We start from the raw sequence: 24,457 nt of genomic DNA, 5'->3' as shown, positions 1-24,457 counted from the left end.
TTTTCAACATTTATTTATTTTTGGGACAGAGAGAGACAGAGCATGAACGGGCGAGGGGCAGAGAGAGAGGGAGACACAGAATCGGAAACAGGCTCCAGGCTCTGAGCCATCAACCCAGAGCCCGACGCGGGGCTCGAACTCACAGACCGCGAGATCGTGACCTGGCTGAAGTCGGACGCTCAACCGACTGCGCCACCCAGGCGCCCCTTGGATCTCTTCTAACCTATATACCTTCCATATCACTGTGGCCAAGGCACCCTTACAAAACAATTATTCTGCTCAGGAGCTACCTTTTCAAAAACTTCTGGTTTTCTGATCCTTTGTGTCCCTGTTTATTGAATTGCTGCCACCCGAACCTGTTTTCTCTTAGCTATTTGATTTGTTCTCTTCTCCCTGCCTTTCAGCCTCCCGGCTTTCTCCCAACTCCTCCCTGCGTGCTACCTAAGTTGGCCGCCTGACCACATGATTGCTTTCCTACAGGAGAGGCCCTTTTCCCTGGAGATCTGAAAATGCACCTCGCTCTAGGCTCCGAGGTCTGGGCTCTCCCTGGATAACACTCTCTGGTTCCTCCTGGTCCCAGAGCTGGGGGGCCCCTTCCATATTTCCTCTCCTATTTGCTGCCCCTCTTGGTACTGCCTGCCCTTGGCTGTCCTTCTCTTGGTCTGCATCGTGGCTCAAGTTGTGCTGGGCCCAGGAGCAGTTTTGCTTTCCTGCTGCCCAGTGACCTTCATCCTCCCCAGAGGCCTGGGAAGGAAGTGGTGCCAGGAAGTCAGGGAATCCAGGTTCAGGCCCTGGTTCTGTGGCTCTCTGGCCATGGCCGTGTTTCCCAATCTTTCTGAACCTCATTTCTCCTACTGAAAAGGGGTGATTTTGAGACCTCCCCCACTGGGATGATGGGGTAACTAGAGCTCGGGGTCTGCATAGAGAGGGGGTGATTCATACAGGCGTAGTCATTTTGACTGCAATTATTGTCACCAAATAAACTTCAACACAGTGGTGCTAGCCCTGCTTCTTGAAGGTGTAGCGAGCACATCATTCTTCTCTCCCCACCCAAGGCTGGTTTGAGGTCCTGTGGAGGTTCTGGCTGCCCCACATGGGGCTGGGACTCAGGGTATGACCCCTGGAGCCTGAAGTCTTCGGTCCAAGGCATCCAGGTGCTGAAAGGATGAATTGAGGGCATCCGGCTCACACAAATAGCTCAAGGCTGGAGATACTAGTGGCCTGACTTATCAAATAACTGGTTCCTTAAAAAAAAAAAAAAAGACTCAACAATGGCATAGGCATTCCAATCTCCTCTGTCCTGCCAGGGTGCTGGAGTTCTGGGACTTCTGTTCCCTAATCCGCCCCTCTAAATGGATATGGAAACCACTGGCCAGCAGGGATTTGCTCCATGTGAGACAGAGGGGTAGTGTGCCCGTTGCACTCACAATTTAATGTCTGTGATCTGCTAAGCCCTTTGGCTGAGCTCTTCCTCTACCTTTCTGGGGTGTCGAATGTGGCCTGTCACACAGTCGCTGGGCAGGCACTGGGCCCAGTGCTTCTTGACTTCTGGAGCCAGGCTTGGGGCAGAGACTGTGAGAATGGAAGCTCCACAGAGGCACCCTGACGGTGACCACCACGCTTCAAGGGGACTGAACTGGGTTCCATATTCCAGCTAACCAGGAGGAAGACTTCTCTCCGATTGGCTTGTCTAAAAGCAACTCTGATCATGGCTTCTTCCTCCAACTGCTTACCTTCAGTGTTTTCCTGTTGCCTTTGGATAAAGACAAAATTCTTAACATGATCTTCAAGGCTCTGCCCGGCCTGGTCCGTAGGTGCCCCTGCAGCCCCACTCTGTCCATTTCAGTGCCTCGCCCTTCCCTTTCCCTTTTATTGAATGCCCACTCCTCTTTCAGCCTGGGTCACCTCAAAACTGGTGTGTCTTAAACCAAACTATGGGTGTGTTGAATTTATTTCATATTTAAAGTTTATTTATTTTGACAGAGAGAGAGACAGAGAGAGAGAAACAGAGAGTGCAAGCAGGGAAGGGGCAAAGAGAGGGGGAGAGAGAGAATCCCAAGCAGGATCTGTACTGTCAGCACAGAGCCCGATGTGGGGCTCGAACCCACGAACTGTGAGATCATGACCTGAGCAGAAACCAAGAATCGGACGCTTAACTGACAGAGCCACCCAGGCTCCCCATGAGTATGTTGCGTTTCAATGCCTACAGGATAGCTACTGGGGATAATTAGAAGTTGGATAAAAGGTCTAGAGCAGGGGGTACAGATTTAGGAATCCTCAACACGTTAATGACAATTGAAGCCACAGCTATAGGCGAGCCTGCCAAACAGGGTGTAGAGGGAGAAGAGAGGGCAGCTGGGACAGGGCTCTGGGGACACTAGCAGTTAAGGGATGGGCCGAGGACGAGGGGGAGACTGCAGTGGAGATTGAGAAGGAACCGTCAGAGTGATAGGAGGAGAACCCAATGCCGGGTCCGGAAAGACCAGGTTTCTAGCAGAGGCATGGCCCTCCATGTGGCAGAGAAGCCAGCACCCAGCAAGAGTGCCTGCAGGGCCTCGGGTCAAGCACAAGTGGGGCAGGGCGGACTTGAGTGAGGGGTGGCAGCAGCAGGTGACACAGCTCTCTGTGTGGAGGATCATTTATTAGGAGGGGGAAAGAGTTTTATTTTAAAGAAAAAGTTTAAAGATGAATATAACTGCCACACCTGTACTGCTGCCACTGTTTAATACATTTTGCACGAGAAGGACGTGCAGTCTAGACAGATATTCTGCTTAGGGGTCAAGGTGGGAGAGACTTGAACCCAGTTTGAAGGCTGACGAGAATAAGCCATGGACGGGGTAGATGCTGAGGAAGTTGGGGTGAGGGTGCTTGAGGGCAGAGGTCAAGGGCTCTGGGAAGAGGGTCAGGCACCTCTGCCCAACCCCCAGGTACTCTAAGAACCTATGAGTGAAAATACTACTACTGCTCCTGCTCCCGAGTTGCCCCCTCCCTGTTTTCACCTTCTCCCTGAGAAGCTCCAGGTGGCCTTCAGAGAATAGTTGGGAGGTCTGGAGCTCCAGGTGGCTCCTGGGCTGTAAGGTGGGAAGCCCCAGCTTATAGGGGAATCTGCTTCTTGGGTGGGGAGGGAAGTCAGGGCAGAAGTTAGGCCAGCACTGCAGAATAAAACTTTTTGAGACCGAGGAAAAGTTATAGATCTGCACTATCCAACATAGTAACCACCAGCCTCATGTGGCTATTAAGCACATAAGTATGGCTAGTAGAACTAAAGAACTGAACATTAATTTTATTTCATTGTAATTGACTTAAACAGCCACATGTGGCTAGTGGCTACTTTATCGATCAGCCCAGCTTTAGAACTCCATCAAATTGCACTATCTGGGCAGAGCTGATAGAGAATGAAAGTTAATGAGGATTTCACAGAAAGATGTGTCAAAGAACAGAACCTCAAAAGAGGAAACATGTTACTTTCCTCTTATAGAGTTTAAACAGGAAATATGCCTATTTCTCTAAAAAACATGAAGTGTGATAAGAACACTGAGAATAAAATAAGGATGTATATATAAATGAACAACAAACATTCAAAACAAAATCCCTTCATTTACTTCTAAAATCTTTAAATATCCTACACATAACGCTGACTTCTTATAAGGCTGTTTAGTTTCTTCTGTCAAGAATTAGATCTCACAAACTTACAAGAAGACCATGGGGGAAGGGGAAAAAATAGTTTCAGAGAAGGAGGCAAACCATAAGGGACTCTTAAATATAGAGAACAAACTGAAGGTTGATGGTGAGAAGAGGGGAGAAGGGAAAATGGGTGATGGGCATTGAGGAGGGTACTTGTTGGGATGAGCACTGGATGTTGTATGTAAGTGATAAATCATGGGAATCTACTCCCGAAGCCAAGAGCACACTGTATACACTGTATGTTAGCTGACTTGACAATAAATTATATTTGAAAAATAAAAATAAAAAACATTCATAGAAAAAAAAAAAGGAATTAGATCTCACATCTTGTTAGACCCAAATCCATCCATCCTTCTTTCCTTCCTTCCTCCCTCCCTTCCTTCCTCTCTCCCTCCCCTACTCTCTCCTTTTTTTAAAATCTTAGAATTCTTTTTTTTTTAACTCTTTTAAAAAATGTTTATTGGGGCGCCTGGGTGGCTCAGTCGGTTAAGCGTCTGATTTCGGCTCAGGTCATGATCTCGCGGTCCGTGGTTTCAAGCCCCGCGTCGGGCTCTGTGCTGACAGCCTGGAGCCTGTTTCAGATTCTGTGTCTCCCTCTTTCTCTGACCCTCCCCTGTTCATGCTCTCTCTCTCTCTCTCTCTGTCTCGAAAATGAATGAACATTAACAAAAAAATTTTTTCTTAATGTTTATTTACTTTGACAGAGAAAGAGAGCAGGGGAGGGGCAGAGAGAGAGGGAGAGAGAAAATCCCAAGCAGGCTCTGTGCCATCAGCACAGAGCCCAATGCGGGGTTTGCACTCATGAGCCATGAGATCATGACCTGAACCAAAATCAAGAGTCAGATACTTAACCGACTGAGCCTCCAGGCACCCCCATCACAAAACCAGTATTATAGTAACATAAGAGAAATGTTTAAAAAGAAATATATATATATATATAATCCTCCACCATTCAACCCAACTGCTGTCATCCAATCATTACCTTACGAAGGCTCTGCAAGGGTCTGGTTGTCAGGACTGACTATGAGGGCCTGGGGAGGACAGGGTGGGTCAGGAGGGGTGTGTGTGTGTGTGTGTGTGTGTAGCCTTTGGTGGATGGAGAAGAGATGTCTAACAGGTAGCTCTATAGGGAGTAATCTCCCCATATGCCTTTGTGGGTCGTTGGGAAAACATCTCTTGCTTGTCTTTGCAGTCACCTATATAAGAAGAACCTCGACGTGACCAAAATCCACAAGGGAAAACCTCAGCCACTTCTTAGAGTGGAGGACCATGATTTCTCCATGAGACCCGCCTTTGGAGGTAGGACTGAGTCCCCAGGGGCTGCCTGCTGCCCTGTCCTGCTCTGTCCTGTTCCCTCAGGCACAACCCTCCCTTGGGGCCCCAGTTTTCCCACTCACAGTCAGATAAGCCCAAACCGGCTTCCGAAGTCTCTCATTTCCTCAAGGAGAGAAGAGTTGAAAGGAGATGAGCTAAGAAGGCTGTTGGCTGAAGTGTTGCTAATGGTTAAGATGTCTACGACCAGAGTGGACCTGCCTTGCTGCTGCCAGCTTTCTTTTCCTAAAACATGAGCCAGCCTGGAGAGTCTGGACACAAAATGGCTCCCCTGGGTCAGCCACCATTCCCAATGATTAGCTGGGAATTTGGGGTTTTGAGGGCCACCTGCCTTTCAATGCAACAACAACAATTTAACCCATGATGAGTCCCCTCATAAACTTGGCCCCTAAGGAGCTTTGCTGCTTTGCAGTCAGGGACGGGTGGCCAGGCTGGTGGCCGTCCTTTCTTTCCAGGAATTGGAGAAATGCCACAGGAAGGCCAGGAAAGGAGCCATCTGCTCTCAACAGGCGGGGAGTGGGGTAAGAATAGCAGAATGTGCAAGATGTGCCCCGCCAGCACCCCCCCTCCCCACTTGTGTACTTGGGAAACTGAGGTCTGGTGCATTTCAGCCAACAGGTACTGGCCAAGGCAGACCTGGGCAAGCTGGCTTCCCTTTCCCTTTATTTCCATTTCCAGATCTTCTCTTAGGGCCCTAGGGCTGTAGGGGTGACCTGCAGGCAAGTCACAGATCCTCTCTGAGCCTCTGTTTGCTGGTTTGCAAAATGGGAATTGTAATCCCTACATCTGGGGTTGTTGTCAGGATTAAAGGAGATAATGTATGTAAAGCCCTTGACACATAAGGATTCAAGTCCCTTTAGAAAAACCCAGCTGTCAGGTCTGCCTCTTGTGTGACTGTTATGGGATTAGACATTAATTCATCCCAGGGGCCTTTGCATTTTAAAAGGCTGCAAAGCCTCTCACTCAGTTCTCTGAGCTCTGACACCTGCAGAGCAGGAAGAGAAAAGTAGGAGGCAGATTATGGTCCCATGTGCCTTCTTCCTGCCCAGGAATGTTGTTCATCACTGGCTCAGGTCAGGAGGTTACCAGCTCCCCAAGGGCTCACCATGATAATGCCCACAAGGAATTTTATGAAAATAAAGTTTTCCTAAATAAGCCACTCTAAAATAGCTGTATCTGCTCCAAGAGGTCTAAGTGAGACATTCCTGTCACAAGGAAGATCCACCTTGCCTTTCTGGTAGAGTGTCAGTTAAGTGGCTAGGACAATAAATACACAAAGGCATTAATGACAGCACTTTGATACTGGTTTTTCTGCACCAGGCACCATTCTAATCAAGGTATGTACATACAGGATCTTATTTCAGTCCTCAGGACTGCTCTGTGATGTAGATACTATCATTTTTCCCAGATGGGGAAACTGAGGCCTAGAGAGGTGAACTCACTGGGTCAGGTCACACTCCTGCTGAGGTTAGGCCCTCCCTCCTGGCAGAGTGTCTTTTCTTGTACTTTCGACTTGTATGTCCCTCGATGCAGGGCTGACATACCCATCAGGCAGAGTAGGCATAGTGTTAAAGGATCACAATGATATTCTTAGGGACCCCTGAAAATATTTTAATGTATTTAAACACTTTTCTTCTTTTAATGTTTTGTTTTTGAGAGACAGAAAGAGAGCATGAGTGGGGGAGGGGCAGAGAGAGAGAGAGAGAGAGAGAGAGAGAGAGAGAGGAACCCAAGCAGGCTCCAGGCTCCCATCTGTCAGCACAGAGCCTGACACGTGGCTCAAACCCACAAACCATGAGACCATGACCTGAGCCAAAGTCAGACGCTCACCCCACTGAGCTGCCCAGGTGCCCCTAATGACTCTTACCATCTGTAATCTCTGGGAGTATCTGAACAAGGGTTAGAACCAAGAAGCTTTCCCTACAGGTATTCCTGAGGGTCTCCATTCCATCCAGCACCTCATCCTTGGGCAGGGGACACTGCCCAGGTGGCAGGCAGGTCTCTGAGGAAGGAGACTGGCAGACATAGGTGACTCTGCAAGTAACAGACTCTGTGCAAGTAACTCCTTACTTGTTGGCAGCCCTGTGCCAGGAGCCTGGTAAGAAGCAGAGCCTGGGCCCAACCTGCCCTCATGCTTGCCCCTCCTGACTCCCTCCCCGGCTTAGCACCCACGCACACTAAGCAGGTCATTTGAACAAAGATGTTGTGAAGTTATGTCTTATTCCTGTCCTCTCTTCCTATTTTATTTCTATAAGAGGGGCTTCCTGAGGATTGATGTTTAAAAGTAGTTGATAAAGAAGAATTTATCTGAGGCTAGATACCCCATGGTGACCTTTTCGGTCTGGAAAGAGAACAGATTAAAAATCTAGCAGCTTCCTAATAATCCCAGGGATCAGTTGAAACAAAAATACCTTGCCTAAGCTCCCAGCTGCCTGATTCAGTAGTGCATCCTGGTTAGAGGAAACTCCAAAGACCTGGGGTGTCTCCTCCATTTGTTAGGAGATATGCTGCAATGGAGGCTTTTTTAATATTTAGTTTTTAAGAAATTGTGGTAAAATACATATAACATAAAATTGACTATGTTAACCATTTGTAACTGTACAGGTCAGTGGCATAGCTATCCAACCATCACCCCCACCCATCTCCAGAATGTTTTCATCTTCCCAAACTGAAACCCTGTCCCCATTAAAAAGTTAACTCCAGCTCTTTCCTTTTCCCCAGCCCCTGGCAACCACCATTCTACTTTCTGTCTCTAGGAATCTGACCACTCTCGGTACCTCGTGTAGGTGGAATCATACCGTTTTTGACTGGCTTTTGTGACTGGCTTATTTTGTTTACTTTTATTTACTTATTTATTTTTGTTATAGCACAATTTGTATATTTCAAGAAGACAAAAAATTAGTATTGTGTACAGTATCTTAAGATAAATTGCCTTTGAATGGGAGCTTCCCTCCCAGTACTTTGAGGTCTACAAGGCACATCTAGAAAATTTACTTCTGTGGAAACTGAGGACTGCTTAAATTGAATGGCAGGGAGGGAGAGGGCCTGTGGTTTTTCTTTTTGATTAATTGCTGTAACACTGTCCTTTGGGCGACTGAGGGAGTCTCATGTTTTCTTTAGACATCATTAGGCCCCAGAGCTCTTGCAGGACAACTTTGACGCCGTATGAATTCTGCCATCTTGCCAGCACTGATGAGAATGACGGTAGTGAGTTCTCACTCAAGTTTGTGCAGCTTTAAAAGAATGCAGTTGAGGAGGGAGTCATCATCAATCTGGCTTATTTCTTTTAACATAATGTCCTCAAGCTTCACCCATGTTGTAACATAGATCAGCATTCCCTTCCTTTTTAATAATATTCCACTGAATGCATAGATCACGTTTGGTTTATCCATTCATCTGTTAGTGGACATTGGGTTGTTTCCACCCTTCGGAAATTATGAATTATGCTTCCACGAACATAGGTGTACAGATACCTGTTTGAGATCCTGATTTTAATTCTTTGGGGGTATATTCAGAAGTGGAATTGCTGGATCATAGGGTAGTTCAGTTTAATTTTTTGAGGAACCTCCACACTTTCTTCTACAGCAGCTGTACTTTTTACATTGCCACTAGCACGATGTTGATATTTAATGCAAATTGTATACAGGGGAGGTATAGGAGGGATGGAGTGTCACCACCCTACTGTGGGTAGGAAAAGAAAAGCAGCTCAGGGGCTGAGGTGTGCTCTCCTTGCCCTGCCACATGCCGGCCTAGAATTCTGAGGAGTCTGAGAGTTCTGAAGTTGGACTTAACCTTCAGGATTGTCGTGAAGGTGCATTTATCAAAGAGGTAGGATAGACTATCTGTAATTTTGCAGTATCTTTGCTTGATTTATAACCTTCAGATATACATATGGCATATGGGTCTCTGGTTGTGCTCTTGCCAGAGGTTGACCCGCAAATGTTGTTGCTGTCCATAGACGTCACCTCCTGGCACCTGGCACCAGGGAGGAGAGTGGGCCCAGAAGGGCAAACCTCGAGGTCAGCACTGGGTGGGTTGAGATTGAGTGACTCAGAGAGACCCGAAGACTGAACCCAGCCTTTGACCAGGGGCAGGTTGGGACACCATCTGGGCCAAAAGCACCTTCCCCACATCAGTTTCTAGAACAGAACGCTTCCTGTGTTAAATCCACACAGCAAAGGGCTGAATTCAGCAGAGAAGGTATGCAGCATTGGCTCATATGTTTCCTTGAGGTAACTGCAAACCCAATGTGTCCTTCACTTCATGAGCCTGCCAATTTTCTGTCAGCTTTTTCTTGGGCAACTCAGGCTGGAAGGTGTTGAGCCCAGCTTGGGTTTGCCCTCCTTCTCCTCCAAGTCAACCAGCTTGAATCAATTCACCCATTAAACTCTCACTCAGATCTGCCCCCTCCTTCCCCTCCCTCATCCCCTTACACCACCCATTCTCAATATGCTCTTGGGGGGTGAAAAAAGTCTCAGATGTTATAGTGGTTTGTGGCCCTCCAAAGCTCAGTCCTCCCTAACAAAGTCTTTTTCCTTAGTATTTTATTTAAATTAAAATTAATTAAAACCTTAAATTCCACTAGAATTTTCACTTTAGGGGGCAATAAAGGTGAGAAGTTTGGGAGCACTGCTCACGGCAACACAGTGGTTCCCACCCCACTCACGGTCAGGTTCACCTCCTGGAAACATCGCTTCCGTGCGCTGCTCCCTCAGAAACTGCAGGCTCCCCATATTCTTCAAGAGGAAATGCAGCCCCTGCTTCTCCCTGCTGGGTCCCAAGACCTCCACAGTCTTCTCCCTGCTACCCCTGACGAGGACTCTTCCCTGCTAGAACGCTTTCTGTCCCTGCACAGCCATGCTTGTTTCTGCCTATGAGCATCTGTTCCCAACGCCCCTGCTCCATGCTGCCCTGCTTCATCCATCTAGCCAGAACCCACTTTAACTCCTCTCCTCTAACATGTGGCATCTCTCGGCTATTTTGAACTATATGACCTTCTGATTTGAAATAACTGCACAGATTCATTCTTTCCCTCACAAGACTGCCCCTCCACTTCAGGCACCAAACGCAAGTCGTCCCCAAGTCACCTGCACTTGTCTGACTTGGCTACAAAATCAGGAGTTCCCACACCCCCTCCGCAGGCTTGGTAGTTTGCTATAATGGCTCATAGAGCTCAGGGGAATACTTTACTATTGTTGGTTCATTATAACGTGGATTATAAAAGACACAGACGATCAGCCAGATGAAGAGGTAGGCAGTATGAGAACTAGAGTCCTGAGCACGGGGGCCTCTGTCGCATGGAGTTGGGGTATGCCATCTTCCCTGCATGTGGATGTGTTTGCTATCCTGGAAACTCACTAAACCCTGTTGTTTAGGGTTTTATAGAGGTTCCACTCCATAGGCATAATTGATGAAATCATTGGCTATTGGTGATTACCTCGGTCTCCAGTGCCCGCCTCTCCCCAGAGGTTGGAGGGTGGGCTGGAACTTCCAACACTAATCACAAGGTTGGTTCCCCTGATAAGCAGCCCCATCCTGAAGCAATGTAGGCATCCACCAAAAGTCTCCTCATTAGCATAAACTCAGAATGTTTGGTGGAGGTTTGTGATGAACAAAAAAGATGCTCTTCTCACCCCTATCATTCAGGAAATTACAGGGGTCTCAAGAGCTAGGAACCAGAGAAAAAGACCAAATATATATATTTCTTTTCATATCACAATATCACAATTTCTGTGTCACCTTGCAAGGTTACTGCCTACTTCTCTAGCTGCATTGTCTCTAATGCGTTGCCTTCCTAAGGAACTTTCTAGGGTAATTCTGGTGCTTTTCACCTGGGATGATAATTTAGAACCACCCCCATAGAAGATGCCCTCTGTGTTTGGGGCACCCAGATGTACGAGTGCCCCCATGGCTCTCTAAGTGCTTTACTCTGTGGCCTCAACCTTAGCAGGGATTCAACCCTGGACTTCCAAGCCCCAGGAGTCTGGCCACCAAGGCTTCAACTGCTACTCATCTGGCCATCGTGAGACCCATGGAGCCAGCTTAAAGCAAGGTCATGGCTCTGTTTGAATCTGAGGCCTCCTTTGGAGTGCTCCTTGGACCTCCCTGGCTCTGCCTCTCCGCTTTGCCACGCTGGGTGGGCTAGTGCTTCCCAATTACATCTGAGGTTGGGGAGTCGAAGTGAGGGACACAGCTGACTCTCTGGGGTGGGGCTCCTGCAGCCTTTTTCCTGGGAACTCCTGCCCTTGGAGGAAACTCCTCTGATCCTTCCCTTAGTGCTCGTGGCCTTTCCCTTCTGGAACACAAACCCTAACTTGCCACCCACGCTGTGCTCCTACTCACTCCTTCCCCTGAAATTAATCTTCCCTTCCTGGTCTCTCCCTCACACGGCCCCTTCTCTACAATCCTGCTTGGGGCAATCTCACTGCTTCCCTCACTTGACCCCACCTGAGCCCAAGTGACTAACAAGGTCACCATGCTCTGAAAGGGTAGGATGCTGGGCCCGGGAACAAGTCTGTTTGGGGATGTTAAATTTAGGAAATTGTTAGATATCCAGTGGAGACCTCTTTCAATCTTTAACAACAATCAGGCTATTGGAGTTTGGGTCAGAGATAGGGCCCAGGAGGGTGATGAGAGTCAGTCTTGCAGGGAAGAGTTGTTTGTGGGAGGGGCTTTGTTGCAGACACCGCAGAGGGAGGGGTTTCAACAAGGGGTGGGGCGTGGGGTGGTGGTCAGGAAGATTCCTCGACTTAGCAAGCATCCGGAGGGCGGGAGACAAGTAGGAGGTGGAGACAGCTAGTGGAGATGGGGTAGCAGAAGAGTTTGACAACAAGAGGAAAGTGGCCACCAGGGCATGGGAAATTGTAAAATCTCACTTCTGGAAGTCTCCTTAAAGGTCAGTCGTGCAGCGGTCCTCAAACTTGAGAATGGATCAGCATCACCGCAGTGCTTACGGAGACCCAGCCTCCCAGCCCCCACTACAGAGCCTCTGGCTCAGAACGCCTGTGGTAACACTTGAGAATTGTATTGCTAACAAGTGCCCGGTGAGGCTAATGTGGCTCATGAAGGAAGAGGCCCTGACCGAGTCCAGCCTAGATCCTAAAGTCCTAACACCAAAACTCCTGTTTTAACAAAATACCACAGATGGCTTAAAGAACAGAAATTTGTTTCTCACAGTTCTGGAGACTGGAAGTCTGAGATCAGGGTGCTGTCCGACGTGGTTCCTGATGAGCGTCCTCTTCCTGGTTTCCAGGTGCGGCCTTTTCACTGTGTCCTCACGAGGTTGAGGGAGAGAGAAGCAAACTCTCTGATCTCTTCTTACAAGGGCACTGGTCCTATTTGAGGAGATTCTACCCTCGTGTACTACTCACCTACCAAAGGCCCAGACCTCCTAACACCATCACGTGGGGAACTAGGCTTCAACATGTGAATCTGGGGACATGAGGGGACACAAACATTCAGTCCACAGCAGCCACTTCCTTCCGTGGGGTCTCTGCCAACTCAGCACCTGCATAGGCCTTTTGAACCTTTCTTAGTGATGAATAGCTGAGAGGTTTCCCAAAATTGTTAAGCACAGGACCTGCAGCAAAGGGCAAGGCTGCTCACAGGCAAACTTGTTTTCACAAAGAATAGGTGATCAAGGCTGTTTCCTTGGTGAGTCAGCGGTGGAAGGGGAACCCTGTACTTACTGAGGTGTTCCGCGAACACGTTCTTCATCGTTTACACAGGGGCAGCTGTGCCTATTCCAGATTCTCCCCCGTCCACTAGGACACTCTCTTGGTCTCTACAAAAATATTTTCTTGAGGTAAGCATCGTGGTAGTGTTCTGTAGGTTCTTTAGCAAATTACCACAAATTTAGAGACTTAACACAGATTCGGACACCTGGGAGGCTCAGCCAGTTAAGTATCTGACTTCGGCTCAGGTCATGGTTTTGCCGTTAGTGAGTTCGAGCCCTGCATCAGGCTCTGCGCTGACAGCTTAGAGCCTGGAGCCTGTTTCAGATTCTGTGTCTCCCTCTCTCTCTGCCCCTCCCCCCACTCGTGTTCTGTCTCTGTCTCTCTTAAAAATAAATAAACATTAAAAAAAATTTTTAGGGGCACCTGGGTGGCTCAGTCGGTTGAGCGTCCAACTTTGGCTCAGGTCACAATCTCACGGTTCGTGGGTTAGAGCCCCACGTCTGGCTCTGTGCTGACAGCTCAGAGCTGAGAGCCTGCTTTGGATTCTGTCTCCCTCTCTCTCTCTGTCCCTCCCTGCCTGCACTCTGTCTCTGTCTCTCAAAAATAAACATTAAAAAAATTAAAAAAAAATTTTTAAACCACACAGATTTATTATCTTACAGTTCTGTTGTTCAGAAGTCCTAAATGGGTCACACTTGGCTAAAATTAAGGCGTCAGCAGGGCTGTGCTCCTTCCTGGAGGTTTCAGAAAGAATCTGTTTTCTGGCCCTTTCTGACTTGGCTGCCCAGATTCCTTGGCTCCTGGCTTTTTTCTGTCTTTAAAGCCAGCAACAGCTGGGTAAGTTCTTCAAACGTTGCATCACTCTGACCTCTTCTCTTTCTTCTACATTTAAGGACCCTTGTGACTACATTGGGCCCATCTGGATAATTAAGGCTGCTCTCCCTATTTTAAGGGCAGCTGAATAGCAACCTTAATTCTATCTGGAACCTAAATTCCCCTTTGCCATGGTGCCTAACATTCACAAGTTCTGAGGATTAGGATATAAGCAACTCTGGGGGTCCTATCACAAATATATATAAGGTGAATCTTTACATGTGTAAACAATTATCCTTGAAAACACTGCACAGCTTCTCAGAAGTCTGCCTCATATCTCCTCCCAGCTGGTATCTCCCGAGGGTAACCATTATGCTGCCTTCTATCTCCATGAATTAGTTTTGCTCATTCTTGAGCTTCATATAGAGGGAATCATACAGTGTATGAAGTGACCATGTTCCTCTTGGAACAGTATGACCATTAGAGAGGTGGTTTTTTGTTCTAGTTTTTTTTTTTTTTTTTAATCATTTTAAGTGCCAGTCTGTCTTTCCGAGGCTTCTATACATAGGACCTTGCCTGACACAATAATGCTGCCATTCAGAAAATATCTCTTCCATGTGAAAACCCTTCAAGTCATTGAAGACTGTCCAATGTTTTTAAATTTTGCAAGATCAATATCCCATGTCCTCCGATAGCTCCTGACATGGTGTCATCGCAAAGTGCTCCCTACCCCCACCCACTTCAATAATGAGGTGCTATTCTATGCTATTCACAGGGGTATTCCTGGTTCCAGATGCAATCCTCCCTCAGATGTGATTGGGTCACACAGAGCCAGGGAATCAACCTTCTGTTGCTCCAGATGTCTATGAAAACCTTTTGCGTATCCTTCCAAATTCTTTTATGCATATGCGAGTAAATATGCACATGGTCTCTCCCCACCCCATCTTTTGGACAATTGTTAGTTGCTCTACATACTCTTCTGCACTTGATTTTTCTTTCTGACTCAGCGATATATTTTGGGAATCTCTCCCTATTAGTTCACAAAGAACTTCTTCATCTTTTTAATGGTTACTTATTCTATGGTATGGATCTACCATACTTCATTTGATCAATGTCTTATTGAAAAATATGTGAGTTGTTTCCAGAATTTCACTATCACAAATCGTATGTACAAATGTCATTTTGTAATTTTGGCAATCACGGGATTATCTAAATAGATACAGAAAAGCTCTTGATAAAGAAGAACACCTGTTGATGCTAAGAATTCTTAGCAAACTAAGATCTGACAACAGATGAGAAGAAATAAAATCCAGTAGAAAAACAGATGACAAGCAATTCATAGAAGATGAAATTCTGAAGCTACAAGTGTTTAAAGGTGCTCAAACATATTGGTGATTGGAGAAATAGAAATTAAAACAACACTGAGAAAGAATTTTATACCCATCAGATTGGCAAACCTTAGAAAGTTGGATCATGACAAGTGTTGGCAGCCACTGGGCATAAGAGAACCCTCCTTTGTTGTCAGTGAGTGTGACCATGGTGTGTAACACACTGGTCAGCTTTCTACCACAGTCACCCAAGAGACTGGCAGTCTGAGACAAGGACACGGAGCCTCTGTAAGACAAGGGGGATACGGGGTTTATTATAGGACCAGCACAGACTTTAGATCGGGACACAGAAGTCACCAGGTGGGAGAGTTTTGCTACTGGAGGCCAAAGGCAGGACCACAGATTTACCAAAAGACCCATGGAGTCTGTTGCATCTCGGCAAACACCAGTCCAGGGGTTGATTGGGCCAAGCACTTCATGGCAGAGGCCAGCCAGCATGGACGCAAGGGCCCTTTTCTCCTCCATGATGCAAGGTCAACTAAGGTGAGAAGAAATTAGAAACAGGACTAGATTGAGCTGCTGTTAGTTGGTAATTGAAAATTTTTCACACTTTGACACATGATCTTTTTTGTGAGAAAGGTCGAAAAGCTGCCTTTTTTCCCCCCACATTTGAGAAGTGTGAGTTAATTATCCACCTTGCTCCCCTGTACCCCCTGACACTGTACACACAACCTGAAACGTCCTTCTTCCCTTTGCTACCTGTTAGAAGTAACAAAGCCCAGCCCAAACGCTGTCCCTATGGTGACACTCTCTCCAGTGCCTCAGAATTAATCAAAAGCTGTCTCTTTTGTGAAATTTTCTACAGTGTCTTTGGTTAGAATTAATTGAGCTTTGCTCCTATTATCACAGAGCTCATTGTCCCTCTTAGTGGATTTCAGTCTCCTGGAGGAAGGAACCGTGTCTTCTTGATCTCCACATTCCCAGCTGTGTGGTCTGGGAGACACGGACAGTGTGGGTTGGAATGAATGAACCAGTCAGTCAGGGAAGGTGAGGTGAACCAGGAAACACTGCACACTGGAAAGTCTTATTGAGAGTCAGCTGCAATGCTGATCTCTGAAAGACTGTGACACCTAAAATACCAAAGTAACGGGGCACCTGGGTGGCTCAGTTGGTTAAGCATCTGACTTTGGCTCAGGTCATGATCTCACAGTTTGTGAGTTCGAGCCCCACGTCAGGCTCTGTGCTGACAGCTCAGAGCCTGGAGCCTGCTTCCAATTCTGTGTCTCCCCTCTCTCTCCCCCTCCCCCATTTACACTGTCTCCCTCTCAAAAATAAATAAACAAAAAAAGTTTAAAAAGAATAAGGTAAAATACTAAAGTAAGAAGAATCCTGAAGTGACCAGCACTAAGGTCTTGTTTATTTGTTTGTTTGTTTCAATTAATTTTACTACAAGCCTGAGATTTCATTATAAAAAGAGGCTTTGAAAAGACTTTGAATAGACAGTATCTTTGAAAAGATACTGCCAGATGACAGAAGACAGACATTTCTCCAAAGAAGACATCCGGATGGCCTGCAGACACATGGAAACATACTCAACGTCACTCATCCTCAGGGAAATGCAAATCAAAACCACAATGAGATACTACCTCACACCTGTTAGAATGACTAAAATCAAAACCAGAAGAAACAACAGGTGTTGTTGAGGATGTGGAGAAAAAGGAACCCTTAGGCACAGTTGGTGGGAATGTAAACTGTGGAAAATACTAGAGGTTCTTCAAAAAATTAAAAATAGAACTACCATATGATCCAGTAATTCCACTACTAGGTGTTTACCCAAAGAAAGTGAAAATACTAATTCAAAAAGATAAATGTACCCCTATGTTTACTGCAGCATTATTTACAATAACCAAATTATGGAAGCAGCCCAAATGTCCGTCAATAGAGGAATGGATAAAGAAGTGGTGTGTGTGTGTGTGTGTGTGTGTGTGTATGTATGTAGTGGAATATTATTCAGCCATAAAAAGAACGAAATTTTGCCAATTACAACAACATGGATGGAACTAGAGAGTATAATGCTAAGTGAAATAAATCAGAGAAAGACAAATACCATATGCTTTTACTCAGATATGGAATTAAAAAAACAAATGGAAAAAGGAGACAAAAAAACCCCAGACTCTTAACTATAGAGAACAAAGAGATGGTTACCAGAGGGGAGGTGAGTGGGGGATGGGTGAAATAGGTGAAGGGGATTAAGAGTACACGTATCATGATGAGCATTGAGTCATGTATGGAAGTGTGGAATCACTATATTGTACACCTGAAACTAATATTACATTGTATGTTAACTACACTGGAATTAAAAAATTAATTAATTTAAAAAAGATACTGCCACATGAGCCGGATTAATTCAATGACCACAGTATTTCTTTGGACAAACCCTTGACGTGTCTTTTCCCTCCCTTTAATGTGGCAAGTTTTAACTCCTTAGTACCTGGGAGCATGCGTTGCTGATAACTGACAGCCCTTCTTCAAGTGTGGCCCACAGAGATTTTTCGGTTGTTGGGTTTCCCCATTTTGTCCTGTGGCACAGTCTGGAGCAGTTTATTTCTGCTCACACTGCTGAAGGTGAGTGAAGCCACGCTTCACCTATCGCTAGGGCTGGGTGATAGTCCAGGACCCGAGTTTGGCTGTTTGGAGTCCAGGGTCAGTGGGCAGTGACACTGGTGTGGCAGGCAGAACACCATGGGTACCTGCGATTTCCTTGCAGAATTGGGTCTACAGTGTGGCCCCTCAGTGACTAGAAACCAGGGCTAAGAGGTTGGCAGTCATTCCTTCCCCCAACGTGTATTAAGCCCTCCTCAGGCCAGGCTCTCTGTTCTGTGAATGCTGAGGGAAATACAATGAGTAAGTTTCAGGCTCTACCCTCTGGGTAAATGAGATAGGCCACAATAATAATGGCAATGATCATATAACTAATTATAGAATATCTTATATGCCAAACCCTTACATGGGCTTTCCATGGATTAACACATTCAATCCTCATGACAACTGTATGAAGCTGGTATATAATTACACCTATTTACAGATAAGGAAACCGAGGCACAGAGAAATTATGTATGCCCAAGGTCACACTGCTGGTGGATGATGGGACCAAAATCCAACTCCTGGCTACCACAGTAGGTTTATTTTTTGACTCTTTTGAATCACAGAGTCCTTTGAAAATCTGTTTGTTTCCCTGAATAATGATAATCTCTGTTACATGGGCGTGCATGCACACACACACACGCATGCTTACTTTTTATGTAATTTCAGAAGGTTTGCAGAAGGCTTGCCCCTGTCCCTAGGGGCTCCATGAGCTCAGGATAACTACCCCTGCCTGCCTTGCACAGATGATCTCCACATGAGGGCATTGGTGGAGAGTGATAAATCACAGACATGACAAAGCAGTCAGGGGCAGCTGGAAGGTGGCATGAAGGGTACCGAGGGAGGGCTGAGGAGGGAATGCAAGGCCAGGTGGGGCACCAGAGGAACAGAGAAATGGCCCTCGATCCTCTCCGGAGCCTGTTCTCTCTTCTGGTCCCCATGAGGGCAAGGTGGCTTTCTCGGGCTTGTCTTCCACTTTCTGATTTTGATCATTCATTCCTATAGCAGAGGCTCCTCCACCCACTGGCAAACCAGTTAGGGAAGATAGGAGTGGGGGGACTCAGGGACCTGCCTCCTTAATCCGGGTTGGCAAATGACCTCTCTCTTCTCCACCTGTGGGACCACAGAACCTGCAACATCCTCCCTTCCTCTTCTTCCTTCTACACTTTCAGAGGAACCTCATGCCATTGACTTCAGGTCTTGTTATCTATTAATATGATCACTGCCCCAACCTACTTTAATGTGTGGGGGTGAGGGTGCAGAGTTTGGAGGCTGGCAAAGCAGAAAGACAACCCTCCTCCCCAGTGGTTGATGGGGGGGTAGATGAGTGTTCTGGTAGGAAAAGAACAGGACAACCTCAATTAGGTCCGGCAACCTCAATTAGGGGGTCGGGGAAATCCTTCTAGAAGAAAGGTGGGGTTTAAGTTGAGACTCCGATCAATTTGACTAGATTGAGTAGTAATACCTCATTGTGTTTCAAATGGATTTATGTCTATTTTGTGTGTCTGTGATTTATTTCCTCTTTTTTGAAATGTTTGTTTGAAGTCTCGGCTGTTTTTGTATTGGGTTGTCTGACTTTTTCTTAATGGGACTCTTAAGAATTATTTATATATTCTGCATGAGAGCTTTTTTCCAGTGGTGGTTTTTGATAAATAGGAGTTCTTGATTTCTTCAGTGAAAAATTTTTTATTGGATTGTAACATATATACAGAAAAGTACACAGATCATAAGCGTACAGCTTAGCGAATTATCTAAAAGTGAACATTTTCTTGTAATGAGCATCTAGATCAAGAAACAGTATTTCCAGAAGTCTCCTCTCCCTATAATTATCCTTCCACCATGGGCAACCATTATCCTGACTTCTAATGCCAAATATTCGTTTTGCCAGATAATCTTAATTTCAGTGTAAATCTATTGATCTTTTCTTATGGTTAGTGTTTTTGTGTCTCGATAAGTATACTGCTATCCTGAGATAAGAATATATTCCCCTTGATTACCTTCTGGAGCTTTGTTGTTTTGCTTTTCACATCTGGATCTATAATCCACTTGGAGTTATTTTGCATATTGCATGATTTGCATATGTATTTCCAATTGTCCCCGCATTGGTTATTAAAGAAATATTCCTTCTCCAATCACCTGCAGTGATATCTTTATAATAAATTAATGTTCTCAGGCGCCTGTGTGGCTCAGTCAGTTGAGCGTGCAGTTCTCGATTTCGGCTCAGATCATGATCTCATGGTCGTGGGACTGAGTCCTGTTTCAGACTCTGCACTGAGTGTGGAGCCTGCTTGAGATTCTCTCTCTCTCCCTCTGCCTCTCTCCCCCACTTGCGCTCTCTTTCTCTCTCTCTCAAAAACAAAAATAATAAGTCAATGTCCTCAAATGTGTATTTCTACTTCTGGATTCTCCATTCTGTTCCATTTTGTCAATTGGTTCATTTTTATGCCAGTTCTTTACTTCCTCTTTACTGTGGTTCTGTAATAAATCAGGATACCTGCTGAAGCACATCCTCCCACCCTGTTTTTCTTCAAGAAAGGCTGCTTTGAATTTCCTGATAAGCATTTTGTCAAGTTCCATAAGATAATCTAATGAGATCTAGATTAGAATTGCATTGAGTCTGTAGATCAATATGGGATAATTAATATTTTTGCAATATTGAACCTTCCAACCCAGGACCATGATCTATTTTTCCATGTACTTATGTCTTTTAATTTCTCTCTATTATATCTCATTGTCTACTTCATAGAGGACATTCAGATATTTTGCTAGATTTTTTTCTAGGTACTTATTCCTAGGTATTTTTGATGCAATTGTTAAAGGCACTTTTGCAAATTTCCTTTTCTAACTTTGACTTTTGTATATTGACTCTGTATTCAACATCCTTATTAAAGTCTCTTATTAATTCTAATAACTTATCTGCTAATTTAAAAAATTATATGTCCAATCTTATACAAATAATGGCACTTTTGTTTCTTTTTTTTTCCAGTCCTCATAACTTTTTCTCATTTCTTGCCTTATTGTGTTGTCTAGTCCTTTGCATACAATATTGAATAGAAGTGGCATTTATATTCTCATCCCATTCTCAATATTAAAGGAAAACTTACAACACTTTGCCATTAAATATGATATTTATTGTAGCTATTTTTTGGTAGCTATTCAGGAAGTTCCCTTCTATTCCTATGCTTAAAAAAATCATAAATGGGCACTGACTTTGGCAAAGGCTTTTTCTGTTAATATGAAGGATTATATTGATTGATTCTATTTTTGTAGTTTACAGTTTTAAGAAGAATTTCCAAATCTTAATTTTTTAATCTCTTTCACTTAGTATACTAAGATATTTTTTTATTTGTATTTTTTTAGAGTTTATTTATTTTTAAGAGAGAGAGAGAGGGAGAGAGAGAGAGAGAGTGAGGGAGGGACGGGGAGAGAGAGGGAGACACAGAATCTGAAGCAGACTCCGGGCTCTGAGCTATCAGCATAGAGCCTGATGCAGGGCTTGAACTCAGGAATGGCAAGGTCATGACCTAGGCCAAAGTTGGATGTTTAAACAACTGAGCCACCCAGGTGCCCCCACACTAAGATATTTTAAAGTTGATGCGATTTCAATATCTAAAGCCCCTGGTTCCTATTCTCTATTTTTTTTCTGCTGGTTATTGTGTATGTCTTATTGTGTGCCTGGTTGTTTTTATTGTGAACTATATATTATATTTATGATATTTTTAATAAATATAATTGAAGATAACACCTGGGATGGTGTTATCTTCCTCCAGAGTGGATTTCTGTTTATTTATACCAGATGCCTGGCAGCACGAATACTCCGTGCTGCCTGAGGCCACTACCACTCCAGATAACTTCAACCTACTGACAGAGTAGGGACTGATGTGATTTGAAGCTGAGCTACATATCCTGCAAGGGCCTATCTACCTTCACTGCTAAGGTATACTTTTGGGGATCCTAAAGTGGAGCAGCCTGCTTGGTGGGCCCTGGATTCTAATCCCAGCCCCAAAGCTTCCTGAAACCATCAAAAGCATCCTTCAGCTTCTCAGTTGCCTTCCTCAGCTAGCAGATGCCCCCAGGAGAAGTGGATCCAAACATTGAACATCCCTCCTTGGGACTCTGGTTCCCTCTCACATCCTCATCTAGGTTTATTTTGTTAGTATCAAAGTCTTCAGAAATAAATTTTTATATTTGGTCCAGCTGTTTAGTTTTCAGTAGAAATGTTAGTGTGAATTATTTAGCTTGCTAGTATTCAATGTTGGAAGACTTTGATTGATTTTCCAGTGTGAAAACAACCTTGCATTCCTGGAATAAACCTGATGTAGAAGTGATTTATCTTTTTTTGTTTTTCTTTTTTTTTTAATATATAGCTGGATGTGATCTGTTACTATATTGTTTAGGAGCTTTGATTCTATGTTCACGAGTGACACTGACTGGTAATTTTGCTATCTAGTGCAGTCCTTGTTCTGACTTCATAAAATAACTTGACATCTTTTCACATGAATTTTGATTTTCTAAATATTCTTTTTATATTTTCTGGAAGAGTTTATGTAAGATTGGTGCTCCTTCCTCCTAAAACTTTGCTAGAATTTGCTGGTGAAGGCATCTGGACCTATCATTTTCTTTGTGGGAAAATTTAAAGACTCCGTTTTTAAAATAGTTAAAGGACTTTTCAGGTTTTTGTATTTCTCTTTTTATCAGTGTTGGTCGGTATATTGTATATGCTTGGGGATTAGATAATTTCATCTAAATTTTATTTATTTATTTATTTATTTATTTATTTATTTAATGTTAGTTACCTGTCTGTTTTTGGAGGGAGGAAGGGCAGAGGGAGATGGGGAGAGAGAATCTTAAGCAGGCTCCTTGTCCAGCTTGGAGCTTGATGCAATGCAGGGCTCAATCTCATGACCATGAGATCATGACCTGAGCTAAAATCAAGAGTCAAGAGTCGGACACTTAACTGACTGGGCCTCCCAGGAGTCCCTCATCTAAATTTTAAAAGTTATTGGCAAAAAGTTGCTCAGAATAACTTCCTTAATTTTTTTCATGTGTGTAGCGTATACAATGATGCCTTTTTCGTTCCTGATAGTGGCTATTTTTGCTTTCCTTTTTGCAAGACCAATCTTCTTAGAATTTTATCAGTTTTACCAGTCCTTTCAAAGAATCAATATTTGGCTTTTAACAGTATCCTTTCAATTGTGTGTTTGTTTTCTATTTCAATACTTCCTGTTTTTACTGTTATTATTTCCTTTTATCTACTTAAATTGCTTTTCTTTTCCTAAGTTTTAAAGGTGGATGCTTAAAAAAAATAAATAAATAAAGATGGATGCTTAGCTCATTGAATTTAAGCATTTCTTCTTTTCTGAGATGGTAGTTAAAGTTATGCATTTTCCTGTAAAAAACACTTACCTTGCATTCCATGAGTTTTGATGTGTAGTACTTTTTAATCATTTTGTTAAAATTTTCATTATGATGTCTGCACTGACCCATCAGTTTTTCCAGAAGTATATTGCTTAATTTTCAAATGTATGGAGATCTCCTAGCTATATTTTTGTTATTAATTTCTAGCGTTCATTGAGTTCATAGTTTATATAAATTCTAACCCTTTAAAAGTTGTCAGCATTGCTCTTTGGCACTGTATATAGTAAATTTTTGTAAGTGTTCACTGAGTGCTTCAAATTAATGTTTATTAATATAGTTTTTGCATTCATTGTCCTATATATGTCCATTATGCCAAGTTTGTTAAATGTTTTAATCTTATGTGCTCTTACTGGGATGTTTTTGGTCTACCTGTTTTATAAATTCTGAGAGAGATGTATTAAAATCTCCCACTATAAATGTAAATTTTTCTGTTTCTCCTTCAATTATGTCTGCTTTTGTTTTTGCATTCTGAAGTTTTATCAGTAAATGCACACAAATTTATATGTATATTTTGTTGGTGAATTGAGTCATTTATTATTACTAAATGCGCCTCTTTATTTATCTCTTTGTCTACTTTATTGATATAATATAGCTACATTCATTTTCTTTTGGTTAGTATTTGAATGTTTTATCTTTTGCATTTCATGTTCTACTTTTCTGTATCTTATATTTTCAGTGTGTCTCTTTAAATAGCATAAAGTTGGGTTTTGTTTCTTGATCCCATCTGAAAAACTTTAGCATTTCTGAATTATAAAGTTGGACAATGTTTGTTTGTTCAGTGGAGCATTTAGTCCATTTTTATTTATGAGTAATTTAGACGTTGGCTTTAAAACTATCATCCTACTATGTCTTTTTTATTGTCCAACCAATTCTATGTTCTTTCTTTTTTCTTTCTGTTTTTTTGTGGATTGAGTACTTTTGGTTATTCCTATTTTGGCTTTCCTATTTTAGTTTTGAACATGCGTACTCTTACTATTTGTCAGTGGCTTCCCAGAAAACAACAGGAACTCTTGGCTTATCATACTAGTATGTTAATTAGCTACTTTTACTGTTCTCCCAGACAATGCAAAGACCTCATCACTTTTACTCCATTTATTCCTTTTCTCACTTAAATGTTATTTTTGCTTGCATTTCTGTTTAGCTTTTTCATTTCCACAATACATTATTAATATTGTCTTATGGGGCACCTGGGTGGCTCAGTTGGTTAAGCATTCAGTTTCGGCTCAGGTCATGATCTCAAGGTTTACTAGTTCAGGCCCTGCCTTGGGCTCTGTGATGACAGCTCAGAGCCTGGAGTCTGCTTCGAATTCTACGTCTCCCTCTCTCTCTGTCCCTCCCTCGTTCATACTCTGTCTGTCTCTCTCTCAAAAATAAACATTAAAAATTTTTTAAATAAAATTCAAAGTAAAATAAAGTATTGTCTTACATAGTCAGTGTTTACTTAGAATTGTGCATATGTTTACCATTTTTGTTGTTCTTTATTCATTTTTGCATCCCCAGCTTTCCCTCTGGGATCAAATTCCTTCAGCTTGAAAAACCTCTTCATTTAGGGCAGGACACATG

General features: G+C 43.8%; 1 protein-coding gene and 1 non-coding gene across 2 annotated transcripts in view; one reads left to right on the top strand and one right to left on the bottom strand.

Moving 5' to 3' along the window:
* The window catches only part of GABRR2 (gamma-aminobutyric acid type A receptor subunit rho2), a 44,377-nt gene that overhangs the window by 2,983 nt on the left and 16,937 nt on the right, over nucleotides 1-24,457 (top strand). The window contains exon 2 of the mRNA XM_025925278.2: nucleotides 4,877-4,983. Coding sequence (XP_025781063.1) covers nucleotides 4,877-4,983 — 107 coding nt within the window. The remainder of the gene's footprint in view (nucleotides 1-4,876; nucleotides 4,984-24,457) is intronic.
* On the bottom strand, nucleotides 8,202-8,290 carry LOC112862995 (small nucleolar RNA SNORD116). Its single transcript, XR_003223839.1, has one exon. It is a non-coding gene; the product is annotated as a small nucleolar RNA SNORD116 (small nucleolar RNA).

The sequence above is a fragment of the Puma concolor genome, chromosome B2, assembly GCF_028749965.1.
Source record: "Puma concolor isolate L17-30 chromosome B2, mPumCon1.1.hap2, whole genome shotgun sequence".
Taxonomy (NCBI): domain Eukaryota; kingdom Metazoa; phylum Chordata; class Mammalia; order Carnivora; family Felidae; genus Puma; species Puma concolor.
Note: the sequence above shows the minus strand (reverse complement) of the source record. Positions and strands in the feature narration are given on the sequence as shown.